Genomic DNA, 15459 nt, shown 5'->3' on the forward strand with positions numbered 1-15459 from the left:
CTATATCTGCTCCCATCAGTTAATGGATGAAGGCTCTGTGATGATAGTTAGGTTATTTACCAATCTGATTACCAAAGAGGCCAGTTCAGGCACCCTCTCCACTATTCCTAGTAGTCTAAGGTTGGGTCATCCTGTGGATTCTGGGGAATTTCCCTAGCACACCAACCCCACATCTGACAGTGGGCTGATCTCCAAAATATATGAAGAATTCAAGACACTGGATATCAAAATACTGAACCATCCAATTAAAAAATGGGCAACAGTGTTAAACAGAGAATTCTCAACAGAAGAATCTCAAATGGCCCAAAGACACTTAAGGAATTGTTCAACATTATTAGTCATCAGGGAAATGAAAATCAAAATGACTCTGAGATACTATCTTACACCTATCAGTATGGCTATGATCAAAACCACTGATAATAGCTTATGCTAGAGAGGATGTAAACCAAGGGGAACACTCCTCCACTGTTGGTGGGAATGCAAACTTGTATAGCTACTATGGAAATCTGTATGACAGCTTCTCAGAAAATTAAAAATCAATCTTCCTTAAGACCCAGCTATACCACTCTTGGGCATATACCCAAGGAATGCTCACTCATACCACAAGAACACATCTCAACTCTGTTCATAGCAGCATTATTTGTAATAGACAGAACCTGGAACCAACCTAGATGTCCCTCAACCAAACAATGGATAAAGAAAATGTGGCACATATACACAATGGAGTACTACTCAGCTGTAAAAAACAATATCATCAAATTTGCAGACAATTGAATGGAACTAGAAAACATCATCCTGGATGAGGTAACTCAGACTCAGAAGGAAAACATGGTATGTACTCACTCATAAGTGGATACTAGATGTAAAGCAAAAAATAACCAGTCTACAGCCCACAGCTCCAGAGAAGCTAGATAACAAGGAGAACCCTAAGAGGGATGCATGGATTGCCCTGGGAAGGGGAAATAGATGAGATATTCATGAGCAAACTGGGGGTGACAGGTGACAATGGAGAGTAGGGGATGTAGGATAAGAACATAAGGGAACAGAAGGTTTGAGCTGGAACAGGGACAGAGTAGGAGAGCAAGGAAAGAGATACCATGATAAATGAAAACATCATGGGAATAGGGAGAAACAGGGTGCAAGGGAAATTCCCAGGAATCTACAAGGATGACCCCACCTTAAACTACTAGCAATAGTCGATAAGGTGTCTGAACTGGACTACTCTGGTAATCAGATTGGTGAATAACCTAACTGTCATCATAGAGCCTTCATCCAGTAACTGATGGAAGCAGATGCAGAGTTTCATGGCCGGGCGCCAGGCCAAGCTCCAGGAGTCCAATCACTGACAGAGAGGAGGGATTCTATGAGTAAGTGACATGGAGATCATGATGGAGAAATGTACAGAGACGGTCAGCCAAACTAGTGAGAACTCATGAACTCTGTACCAGTAGCTGTGGAGCCCCCATGGGACTGGACTAGGCCCTCTGGATAGGCAAGATGGCTGTTTAGCTTGAACTGTTTTGGGGGCCCCCAGGCAGTAGAATCAGGATCTGTCTCTGGTGCATGAGCAGGATATTTGGAGCCCAGTGCCTATGGTGGGACACCTTGTACAGCCTTGTTGCGGGGGGATGGGCTTGGACCTACTTCAGTTGAATGCATCAGGCTCTTCTCACTCCCCATAGGAGACCTTGCCTTGCAGGAGGTGGGAATAGGGAGTGAGTTAGAGGGGAAGGTTGGAGGGCAGGAGGAGGGAGGAAGGAAGAAAGGGAGATCTGTAATGGGTATGTAAAATGAATAGAAAATTTCATAACTAGAGATTCTGATGAAATCCAGAGAATCATTAGGTCATACTTCAAAAACTTATATTTCACAAAATTGGAAAATCTAAAATGAATAGACAATACTCTTGATAGGTACCACATACAAAAGTTAAATCAAGATCAGATAAACAATTTAAATAGACCTATAACCTGTAAGGAAATAGAAACAGTCATTAAAATTCTCACAACAATAACAACAACAAAAAAGACCAGGGTCATATGGTTCTAGCATAGAATTCTTTCAGAATTTCAATGAGGAGATAATACCAATAGTCCTCAAATTGTTCTAAACAATAGAAACATAATGAATACTACCAAATTCTTTTTATGAGGCCACACTTACCCTCATATCAAAACCAAACAAAGATGTAACAAAGAAAGAGAATTACAGATCAGTCTTGCCTATGAATATCGATGCAAAATACTCAGTAAAATACTAGTTAGCAGAATCTAAGAACATATCAAAGAATTTTCCACTATGATCAAATAGGCTTCTGTTGCTGGAGAGCTTCTCTCCAGGTTCCACCAAGCCCAGCAGTCCCACAATCCATGTATAAAATAATCACTCAGACAGTGATATTACTTATAAACTGTATGGCCGTGCCAGGCTTCTTGCTAACTGTTCTTATATCTTAAATTAATCCATTTCTATAAATCTATACCATGCCACATGGCTGGTGGCTTACCAGCATCTTTACATGCTGCTTGTCCTGGAGGTGACTGCAGTGTCTCTTCTCTTCCTTCTTCCTGTTTCCCCAATTCTCCTCTCTCCTTGTCCCACCTATACTTCCTGTCTGTTCACTGGCCATCAGTGTTTTATTTATATAGAATGATATCCACAGCACTTCCCCTTTTCTTCTTTTTTTTAAAAGGAAGATTTTAACTTTAACATGGTAAAAGTACATATAACAAAACAATTATCGAGCAAGAATTACAGTTACAATATTAAAGAAGATGTTCTATCTTATATTTGTGAGTTTAAGGTTTTATATCTAACTTATCTTTTATCATAACTGAGGAAATTACAATTATCTAGTCTTTAACCACATCAAAGGCCTGAGAAGGAACATAATGGTACCTGAGAAATGGTAGATGGATGCAAGCAATTTTCGGGAATCTTGCAAGAGTAGACCAAGACAGCTGGCAGCCTGGACAGTCATCTAATGTTTCTCAGCATTGTTGGTGCATTCAAATTGGCTACAGGCCTAGAGTATCTGACAGACCATTTTCAGAAGCAGGATTTCTGAGAGACCATCTTACCCTGTCTTGGCAGAGTACAGTGGTCGCTTTCCTTGTGTCCTGCTTGTCCAGAAAGGACAGCATTGCATTTATACTGTCAGCCGTCAAGGCAAGGGCAGTTCTTTGCCCAGTAGGCCATTTTGTGCCAAAAAGACAAACTTCCAAATGGAAATGTCTTAGAAGCCCAACATTCTCTCGGGATCAAATTGGTGCAGCCAGGATCAATTGTGTCTCACATCAACAGAATTCTAAGTTATTTAAATGCCATATTCTCTAGGTCTATGAAGTGTTTGAAGATTACCTATCTATCTGAAATATATCTATGTATACCTAGAAGACTTAACTAACATGGCTACAAATATGATTATCATAGATGACTAATTATTAATCTATTTTTAATTATCCATTACAATTTTAAATGAGTTACATAAATATAATACCTCAAACAAGAATAGAAATATATATATACAGTATAACAAAATTAACTTCAAGTTTGTATCAATAAACTAAAATTTATACCAATGTAAAACATTTTAAACAAGTTGTTCTTTAAAAGTATGTTCATTAATCTACCCTTTTATCTTATCATCTCTATATCCTCCTATATATCTATATCATATCCCCTTTTCTTTTTTAGAAAGAGATCACATTTATAATCAATCTGTTTTAAATAAAAATATTGTTTTTTTCTCTGTCCCACACCAGAGGGCTCTTCTGATTTGGGATGCAAGAATCTCTTAAACATTTTTTTAAAGCAATATGTCTGGGTTTAGAGGGGGAGTGAGCCAATTCCACCTCTAAAGCCAGCTTGGTATATTTGGGAATTTGGGCATAGCATCTCTTACTACTTCCTGCTGGAGGGGGGCGCTGTATCTTATGGGGACGCAAAGAAAATTTTAGGCCTATGGGGTAGTCCGTGAGGCTGTATTGTGTAAACCAGTTGCCTTGAAACTGCTCTGGATGTTGGATCATCTGGGCCATGGTGTCATCGGAGACCTTTCAGGGGGTCTTGGCTGGTGAAACCTGATGTATCTTAATCTGGAACAAATCCATAGCCTCTGGCTTTCTGTGGAAACAAAAGCAGAACCTCTTTTCCAAAGTAACATATCCTTATATTCAAATTTTGAAGTCAAGTTACCTTTAAAATTTACATTTTGGCATAACTGAACAGCTTTTACAATCAAATGTTTTTCTTTAGTTAGGAATATCAAAGACAACATAATCCAGATTTTCTGTGTGATAGCCATCTTTACATGGCTTATTACCTTTACTGTTTTTTTTAAAACAATTTATTTTTAGATACTATTTGTTTATATAATGGTATATTTTTTTTGTCTTTTAAGCCTACGTACATTTTTACATGTATTATAAACTATTTCATCTGAATCAGTCTTACTGACTGTAGCCTTCTAATCCTGAAATGGTGCTGTGGCTGCTGGCTCTGCCCCCTTCAGCTTTTCAATATGGCGGTGGTACATTTTCTCCAGCTCTGGGAGTCATTAAGTCTCAGAAATAGTAGGTCTATGCTTTTATCAAAGCAGCGCATAGCCCAGAAACCTCTTTTAAAAAAAAAATACTAGTAAAGACTAAATCTACCACACAGCGTAATGTGCCACTGGCAGACACCTCATTACCGCCATTCTACTGGTCAAATGCACACGCTAGGAACCCACCAGTGTTCAAACCTGCATTTGACAAGAAGCAGGAACCTGGTTTTGGCTCTGTTTAGAATTGGTTATTAAACATTCTCAGGTTTAAGGTGGAAACTCGAGCCTATGAATATCGATGCAAAATACTCAGTAAAATACTAGTTAGCAGAATCTAAGAACATATCAAAGAATTTTCCACTATGATCAAATAGGCTTCTGTTGCTGGAGAGCTTCTCTCCAGGTTCCACCAAGCCCAGCAGTCCCACAATCCATGTATAAAATATTCACTCAGGCAGTGATATTACTTATAAACTGTATGGCCGTGCCAGGCTTCTTGCTAACTGTTCTTATATCTTAAATTAACCCATTTCTATAAATCTATACCTTGCCACATGGCTGGTGGCTTACCGGTGTCTTTACATGCTGCTTATCCTGGCAGTGGCTGCAGTGTCTCTTCTCTTCCTTCTTCCTGTTTCCCCAATTCTCCTCTCTCCTTGTCCCACCTATACTTCTTGTCTGGTCACTGGCCATCAGTGTTTTATTTATATAGAATGATATCCACAGCAGGCTTCATCCTAGAGATACAGGGATGGTTCAACATACAAAAATATAAACAAACTGAAAGAAAAAAAAACACATAATCATCTCATTAGATACTGAAAAAGCCTTTGAAAATATCCAATACACCTTCATGATAAATGTCCTGGAGAGAACATGGATACACGGTGGTGCATACCTAAACATAATAAAGGCAATATACAGTAAGCCAACAGCCAACATTAAATTAAATGGAGAGAAACTCAAAGGGATTCAGCTAAAATCAGTGCAAGCCAAGGATATCCATTCTCTCCATATCGAACCAATATAGTACTCAAGGTTCTAGCTAGAACAATAAAACAACAAAAGGAGATCAAGGGGATTCAAATTGGAAAGGAAGAAATCAAACTTTCACTATTTGCAGATGATATGATAGTATACATGAATTACCCCCCAAAAATTTACCAAAGAACTCCTATAGTTGATAAATACTTTTGGTAATGTGGCTGGATACAAGATTAACTCAATAAAATTAGTAGCCCTCCTGTATACAAACGATAAATGGGCTGAGAAAGAAATCAGAGAAACAACACCCTTTACAATAGCCACAAATAATGTAATATATCTTGGGGTAACTCTTACCAAATGAAGGAAAGACCTATATGGCAAGGATTTTAACTCTTTGAAGAAAGATATTGAAATAGATATCAGAAAATGGATAATCTCCCATATTCATTTATCAATGAGATTAACATAGTAAAAACTTACTATGCAAACTTACCAAAGTTACTTACTAAGTAAACTTACCAAAAGCAATCTACAGATTCAATGCAACCCCCATCAAAATCTCAACACAATTCTTCACAGAACTAAAAAAAAAAATCAACTTCCTATGGAAAAACATAAAACCCATGATAGCCAAAACAATCCTATACAATTCATGAACTTCTGGAAGTATTACCATCCCTAACCTCAAGCTCTACTATAGAACTACAGTAATAAAAAACAGTTTGGTATTGGCATTAAAAACAGACAGGTGGATCAATGGAATCAAATCAAAGACTCCAGTATAAATCCACACACCCAAGACTACCTGATTTTTGACAAAGAAGCCAAAAATAAACAATGGAAAAAAGAGAATGTTCAACAAAAGTTGGTAGCATAAGTGGATGTCAACATGTCGAAGATTGCAAATGTCTCTGTATCTATCATCAATCAGAAAACTCAAGTCCAAGTGGATCAAAGACCTCAACATAAATCCAGCTACACTGATCCTGACAGAAAAGAAATTGGGATGTAGCTTTGAATGGATTGACATGGAAGACCACTTCCTAAATATAACACCACCAGCACAGACACTGAGATAAGCAATTAATAAATGGGACCTCCCAAAACTGAAAAGCTTCTATAAGGCAAAGGACATGGCAAATAAGACATAATGGTACCCTAGAGAATGGGAAAACATTTTCTCCAACCCCACATCTGACAGGGAACTGATTTCCAATATACATATAGAATTGCTCAACATCCTTAGCCATCGGGGAAATGCAAATCAAAATGACTCCAAGACACCATCTTACACCTGTCAGAATGGCTAAGTACAAGAATTTAATGACAATCTATGTTGGAAAGGATGTGGAGTAAGTGGAACACTCTTCCACTGATGGTGGGAGTACAAACTTGTACAACCACTTTGGAAATTAGTATGGCAGTTTCTCAGAAAATTGGGAATCAATTATCTCAAGACCCAGCAATACCACTCTTAGGAATACCCCCAAAGAATATTCAATCATACTACAAGGACACTTGCTCAACTATGTTCATAGCAGCATTATTTGTAATAGTCAGAACCTGGAAACAACTTAGTTGCCTCTCCACTGAAGAATGGATAAAGAAAATTTGGTACATCTACACAAAGAAGTATTAATCAGCAGTAAAAAATAATGGCATCATGAAATTTGCAGGTAAATGAATGGAATTAGAAAAAAAATCATCCTTAGAGAGGTGACCCAGAAACAGAAAGACAAACATGGAATGTACTCACTCTTAAGTGGATATTACATGTAAATCAAAGGATAACCAGGCTATGATCCTCAGCCCCTGAGAATCTAGGTAACAAGGAGGACCCTAAGGGAGATGCATAGAACTCCCTGGAAAGAGGAAATAGATGAGATGTCCTGGGTAAACTGGGGGTGGGGTAGAGGGACAGGGATGGGAACATGAAGGACCAGGATGGTCAAGTTGGGGCCAGGGTATAGGGAGAGATTAATGAAAGAGATATCTTGATAAAGAGGGAGCATTATAGGTTTAGGGAGAACCTGGTGCTAGGGAAATTCCCAGGAAACCACAAGAATGACCCCAGCTAAGACTCCTAGCAATAGTGGAGAGGGTGCCTGCACTGGCCTTCCCCTGTATTCAGATTGTTGATTATCCTAATTGTTATCATAGAGCCGTCATCCAGTAACAGATGGAAGCAGATGCAGAGATCCACAGCTAAGCACTGGGCTGAGCTCTGGGAGTCCAGGTGAAGAGATGTAAGAGGGATTGTATGAGCAATGGGGGTGGTGGTCAAGATCATTCCAGGGAAACCCTCAGAGACAGATCACCTGAGTTTGTGAGCTCACAGACTCTGGACCAACAGCTAGGGCACTGGAATGGGACCAACCTAGGCCATCTGCATTTGGGTGACAGTTGTATAGCTTGGTCTGTTTGTGGGGCCCCTAGCAGTGGGACCAGGTCCTGTCCCTGGCACATGAGCTGGCTCCTTGGAACCTGTTCCCTGTGGTGGGATGCCTTGCCCAGTCTTGATTCAAGGGAGAGGAGTTTGGTCCTGCCTCAACATGTTATGCCATGCTTTGTTGACTCCTATGGGAGGCCTTCCCCCTTCTGAATGGAGATGAAGGAGGAGTGGATGGGGGGTGGGAGAAGGGAGGTGAGGGTGGGAACGGGAGGAGAGGATGGAGGGGAAACTGTGAGTGGTATGGAAAATACATAAATAAACAAATTAATTAATTAATTAAAATATCAGACAACACATTTCCTTCAGAAATCATGAATCTCATAATAATGGTAATGAATGCTGGTTGAACTGGATGACCCAAATACATCCATACTTATCACCAAAAAAACTCAACTCCGAATGGATCATAAACATCAACAGAACATCAGATCCACTAAATCTGATAGAAGAAAAAGTGAGGGCATTGCCTTAGCTCAGTGGCACAAAAAGACTGAACATAACACTATTAACACTAAGATCAAAATTTAATAAATATGGCCTCATGAAACTGAAAAGACTCTGAACAGCAATGGACATTATCATTTCTATAAAACTCATAAAAGTGGAAATCAAGAGAACAAAAATCCAGTTAAAAATGTTGTATATATCTAAACAGAGAATTCTCAAAAGAGGAAACTCAAGCAGTTGAGAAACACTTAAATATGTTCAACATATTTAACCATCGGGGAATGCAAATCAAAACTACTTTGAGATTCCTTCTTATACCCATCAGAATGGCCAAGATCCATAAAACAACTGACAACTCATGCTGGCGAGGATGGGGAGTCATCCTTTGATTGTGGAGTACAAACTTGTATAGTCACTTTGGAAATCAGTATGGCAGTTCCTCAGGAAGTTGGGAAGTGATCAACATCAAGACCCAACTATAGCATTCTTGGGCATATACCCAAAGGACACTTGATGCTACAACAGACATATTTGCTCAACCATGTTCATTGCTGCTCTATTAATAATATCCATAAGATGAAATATGGACCCAACACTACTTTGGTAACCAAGAACCTGAGATTAGATAGCCCACAGACCTAGGATAAAACCAAATACTACTGCTATATAACAAACAAATAAACAAACACTCAGACAACTGTGCCCACCCCCAGAAAAATACCATAGCAATATTATGAATGGTAATGGCATTCTGCTGTTTTCATATATGAATACCTTGCTTAACCATCATCAGAGAATCTTCCTCTTACAACAGATAGGAACAAATATAGATACCCACAACTCACACAAGTGGCCCTAATTAATTTCAGAAGGTAAAATATCAACAAAAAGACATGAAAGCAGGAGGGAGAATTGCTGGAAAGAAGGGTTTCAGTAGGAGGTGGAATAAAAGAGGTGGAATAAAATTATATGTTAATATATGTACTGTTTGATGATAATTATATATATACATCAAATATTTAAATTATCATATATTTCTAAGATAAAGATGTAAATGGAAACACTAATTTGGTTAAACATTTGATATTAGTAATCATTTTGTAAAATGTAGCATGAAGATATGCATTATACATTTCATAGTTTTGTATCAAGGAATCATAGATTAGCGTCTTATAGGAAAGATGAATATTAAAACATGGATTTATCAGTGGCTCTCTTCCAAACACAAACGAAGGCTTTGGAATTCATGGGACCCTGCAAAGACAGATTGATTTTAAACTGCAGGTCCTTGGGCTGAGTTAGAATTTTAGAGCTTTGGACACCAGGAGAGTCCATGGAGAAGTAATAACATCAACCAATGATTCACCTGATAACAGCTAGGTGTCTAGGGGAAATGGAATCAGCAGGAAAGAAATTGGTTTCTATGAAGAGCCACAGCCCTTGGGGAAATGATTGGCTGCATGGTGGAATAATGAGATGGAAATGTACCTAATGAGCAGATATGCATAGCTGTAAATACTGCCCCTGCTATAGTCCCATCGTGTATGCAGTTGAGGATTGTACATTGCATTGTTACTTCCTTTAATGCCCTCAACATTTCAGGGTCTGATGACTGTCTCCCTGCCATCTAATTACACAGTGTCAGTCCTCTGTCAGCCTTCAACGGGGCAAATTGTTCTTACACACAGAAACCTTCTGTTTAGACAACTCATCCAGGTGAGTCTCAAAGTCACCACAGCAAAGATTATGAGGGACAGAAGACAAGATCATTTGCTTAAAATCTTCTGAAAGCCAGTCCAGCCAAGCTGATCTGAGGGATGGCTCAGAGTTGGTTGTGAATGTTTTCTTGCTTCTTCCAGGAAATCACCAATTCGTGTAATTGATATGCTAGGATCAGAAGTAAACCTTCAGGTCAGCTATTCAAGATTATTGTTGACTGTGAAGTGGTAGCAATGGAAGCCAATTAAAATGAGAGTAGAGGGGCTTGAGGGGATTTTATGTAAGCAGGGCATAGGTCAGGGGTCCTTGAAGTTCATTAAGGGGACAGGAGAAATTACGTATTACATATGGTGAGTAGGAGGAGGAAGTTCATGCATTACTTATTTCTGAGTTCCATTACTTCTCTGAGTTTCTTAGTATTATTCTCCTATAACTATTTCCTACTTATAAGCATATCAGTAGAATTTTTGTTTTTTATTCCTTATATATTTTTGGAATTGCTAGATATTTATGGTTATACATATTAAAACAATTTCTTAAGTGAAATATGTCTATGTTTTTTTCTCCTGAGTTTCTCATCTCAGGCAGCCCACCGATGAACTTTAGCTTTCCTTTCACTATTCAAGGTTTTAAAACTCAGCTAAAATGTGTTCTTGCCATGTGCTAAATGTCCACAAATAGCATTGTCACTGTGTATAACCAAGTGGCTTCAGTGGGGCAAAATATTAGAGGACAATTGTTCATTGAGTCTTTTAGTGTAGGTTATTGCTAAGTAATAGATAGATAGATGGATAGATAGATGATAGATACATAGGTAGGTAGATAGATAGATAGATGATAGATACATAGGTAGGTAGATAGGTAGGTAGATGATAGATGATAGGTAGATAGGTTGTAGGTAGGTAGGTAGATAGGTAGTTGGGTATGTAGATAGATGATAGGTAGGTAGGTAGGTAGATAGATGGATGGATGAGTGGATAGATAGATCACACTCAGTTATTGGTTTTTATTTTTATTTAATTCTTGATGATGAATACAAATCTATAAAATAAAATTGTAACTTTCACTTTCTCTACAGCCGCTGACATTCCTTGTATACCATAAATTTTAATTTTCTTTTAGACTTTGTTGTTGTTCTATAAACGCATACATATTCTCTACCACTGTGAAAGTGCAAAAGTGCACAAAGCAGGTGAGGTCTACTCACATAGCTCTCACATCTGAATGTGAAGATTCAGCAGACAGAGTGTTCAATGTGATGGCAGAAGGGAATAGTCACACAGAGAATTGAATTAGGTGTGAAGGAGAAGTTTCCTGGTGAATGCAGGACTTCAGAGAACATGTTGTTGGGAGGTTTTTGCATGTTGGAGGAAACAAAAGGCAGAACTGCAATAGGCTTATTGGATTTTGCAAAGATTTCAAAACTGAAAGTTTCAGAATAACACAGGAAAAAGGTCCATACTGTGACTGGGGCAAAAAGCACGTGATATTAACAGGAGACTAAGAATCCCATGAGATCATGAGACTATGTTTTGTGACTTGTTTTCAACAAGCGGGTGCACTGGTGTATGTGTGTGCTGTGCTGTGTGTGTGTGTGTGTGTGTGTGTGTGTGTGTGTGTGTGTGTGTGTGTGTTTTCTATTAGGCTGTGGGGGTAGGTGTAGATTTGATAGGACAAGGGTTGCTGAATATATTCCAAAATGAGACACATATTATAGAGGGCAGAACACATTCAAAACGTGACACATGTAAATAACAAAAAGGCAATTTCAACCGCATGAAGGTGCAAATTAAACTAGTGATCAGAGTAAATACTGGTATCTTCATGTTTCAGCAGCAGCTAGGGTATTTTGTTTCTCATTATTTTCCCCTGCCACAAGTTTTGATTGCATGTTATGTTTAAAGACTCTATTTTAAAATTTTCATACAATGTATTTTGTTACTATTCTCCCCCCCCCGCCCCCATATACTTACCCCCTTTCTACATACCCAACTCCATGCATTTTGCCTTCTTCCATTATCTTGGCCATAAGTTTAATAATATTCTGCAATGTCTTCCTTGTTCTTTTAGGGTTTTGTTTCTTCAGAGAAATGCATCACCATTTGTGTTGCAGGGCATGTGGAATGACAAGACACTGGATCTTGGTTGCTTTGGTCCTGATCTTCTTACCGTCCTTCTTTAATGCCTTTCTATGAACCTAATAGTAGATACCATCTTCTTTAGAGATGTTGAAAGGTTTTGGATTCTTCTACCCCTTTTGAGTCCCAACTGCTAAGGCAGAGCCTGATTTCTCATACCAGAACCACCTGGGCATGGGGTTAGCCCACCCATATCAGTGACCAATCAAGAGAATGTGCCACAAGCTTGCCCACAGGTGAATCTTACAGAGGCATTTTTACAATTAATCTTCTCTCTTCCCAGAAATGTCAAGGTTTGTTTCAAGTTGGAAAAAGTTCAACCATCACAAGGGTTAAGGTTTAAGTATTTCAATACATAACTTTTCAATAAAGCTGAGAGTGAGTGAATATTTCCACCTCAGAGAAGGCTAGGGTGCCAGGAGCCTTACTGCAGATGTGTTAGATGATCTAGGACAGATGTGTGGAGTTAGCACAATGAAGAAACTGTGACCACCTGTGTTCAAACAAGTGTTCTTGAATAGTCTGGGCTGTTTTTATACACTTTTGTTGGTTTGCTTGAACAGTTTTACAATCAGATTTGTTTCCTTAAGTTTCTAGAAATGGTTACTACAATTACGTTCGTTTTTTTTCCTTCTTTCACCCCCGCTCCCCCTACTTTCCCACTGGTAACCATTACCTATTTGATCTAGAGCGCAAACCTTAGAAACACAAGCAGTGTTGCAAGCGACAAAGGAAGTTTTCTAACTAGGCACACTTACAGATAGAACAGTTGGCAGCATTTGTGGATACAGCATCATGCAGAGTGGAAGATAGTTTTATCTCTAGTGGTTAATATTTACATCTGGTAAGGTCTGGATTCTCACAATCCACTTACCAGCCAAAGCTGGATCAAGTCATTATACTTTCTGTACTACTCCATCTCCTCTGGGGATATACCAAGGTTTTCCATTTATCCTATAGACAGCATAACTTGGAAGCTTACTCTTAATAGTTTATCCCTTAAATGTATATCCCTTGTCCGTATATCCATCTATCTTAACTTCTCACAGTATTGGTACAGTTATTAGAAACGAGAGAACTGTGGATTTCTATGATTCTATTTCATTACCTGTCTCTAGATTGTTCCTATTAACTCCTGATATCATCTCTTTTTAGCATTTCTCCAAAGTGCCTGTGGTTAAAATTATTCTTCCCAGGGCAGTTGTGCAAATATGTAATATTAAACTTATGAGCTACTGTGGCTCTTTTAGGCTAGTTACAGGGTGCATTGGAAAGGCACCATCCTTTTTCTTAAAAAGCCTGAATTCATGATCACATTTGAAACATCAAAGGTTTTAGGGACTGAATCAGGTCCACTGTGTATTTTTAGCAACATTCCCTTTGACTGACTCAGATGAGAGTCATCAGGAGGAAGTTTTCCTTTTGTAATATCTATTTTATCTGTGACTAAGAAAGTGAAATTAAAGGTAGCCAGAAATATGGCTTGTATAGCAAAAGCAAGGAGAGAACTTAGTGCATATGCCCCTGGAGTCAAGTCCAGAATTATGTAGCAAACTGTCCACAGGCTTTGCCAAATGGGCTAGATTCTCCAGGGCCTTGCCTTATTACTCAAACTCACATGGCTCCCACCACTAAAGGGAGAACTATGCAAAAATTAAACACACATGAAAAACTGAAGAATTCAGGGCTTGACTAATATGATATTGTTTCTATATAGTTACATAATTTCATCATTACATTTTCTCTGTTTTTTGTTTTATTTTGCTTTAATTTTTAGTAACATAAATGACATGGAGCTAGAGAATGACACACAAATTTCACAATTTCTTCTTCTGGGAATTTCAGAAGACCCAAGGTTGCAGCCTGTCCTCTTTGGACTGTTTCTTGCCATGTACCTGGTCACTGTGCTTGGGAACCTACTCATCATCCTGATCACGATCTCAGAATCTCATCTACACACGCCCATGTACTTCTTCCTCTCCAACTTGTCATTTGTGGACATCTGTTTCACCTCCACCACTGTACCAAAGATGCTAGTAAACCTCCAGTCACATTATAAGTTCATAATGTACACAGACTGCATCACTCAAATGCTTTCCTTCATATTCTTTTCAGGACTGGACATCTTTCTGCTAACCATAATGGCTTATGATCGATATGTGGCCATTTGTCACCCCTTACATTACACAGTCATCATGAATCCCAGACTCTGTGTGATGATGGTTGTGGTGTCCTGGATAGTAAATGTTCTGCATGTCTCATCACAAGGCTTCATGGTGCTACAGTTATCCTTCTGCACAGAATTGAAAATTCATCACTTTTTCTGTGAGCTGAATCAGGTGTTACAACTCACCTGTTCCGACAACTTTGTTACTGTCCTTGTCATGTATCTTTTACCTGTGTTGTTGGCAGCTGGATCCCTCATTGCCATCCTCTGTTCTTACTATGAAATACTTTCCTGCATACGTGCCATCTCATCAGCTCAAGGGAAATACAAAGCATTTTCCACGTGTGCATCTCACCTCTCTGTTGTCTCTTTATTTTATTGCACAGGAATAGGTCTATATCTGAGCTCTGTTGTAACAGAAAATTCGCAGTCCACTGCCAGAGCCTCAGTTTTGTACAGTGTTGTCACTCCTATGTTGAACCCATTCATCTATTGTCTGAGGAATAAAGACATAAAAAGTGCTGTGAAAAAGTTTTTGAGATAGAAACAAAATCACACCTGTTGAGTCTCAAACAACAACAACAACAACAACAACCCATGAATGTAGGATTCAGACCCTCAGGTCATATCTGAGATACATTGTTCTGATTGTGGAAGTAGAATATACTCCTTCTACTATGTTCTTGGAAGCTCTCTGAATATGACTTCACTATTCAATTTAAAGTCTTATTTATTATTATTTTTTATTATCACTGAAATATCCAACCTTCTGCATATCTCATTTTCTACATTTTTCTAAGAAATACTTAAAATTTTCAATTATCTGATACCACGTTTAAGTATAATTTATTTCAAATGACATATATAACAAGTAAACTTTCACTTCTTTAAAATAGTAATAAATTTTATTACCGTTAAGAAAAACCATACTTGGCACACAAAGCTCCATATATATTTATGGTGAAGGAAAATCACAAACTATGGTTTTTCAATATGCATTCTT

At 38.4% G+C, this 15459-nt stretch overlaps 1 protein-coding gene across 1 annotated transcript; it reads left to right on the top strand.

Annotated features, from left to right (window-relative positions):
- Positions 1-14079: 14079 nt before the first annotated feature.
- LOC102927013 (olfactory receptor 7A17-like) lies at positions 14080-15000 on the top strand. The gene has a single exon (XM_015990979.2). It carries the CDS (start codon positions 14080-14082, stop codon positions 14998-15000), a length of 921 nt encoding a protein of 306 aa, XP_015846465.1.
- Positions 15001-15459: the final 459 nt, after the last annotated feature.

This window comes from Peromyscus maniculatus, chromosome 23 (genome assembly GCF_049852395.1).
Source record: "Peromyscus maniculatus bairdii isolate BWxNUB_F1_BW_parent chromosome 23, HU_Pman_BW_mat_3.1, whole genome shotgun sequence".
NCBI classification, from domain to species: domain Eukaryota; kingdom Metazoa; phylum Chordata; class Mammalia; order Rodentia; family Cricetidae; genus Peromyscus; species Peromyscus maniculatus.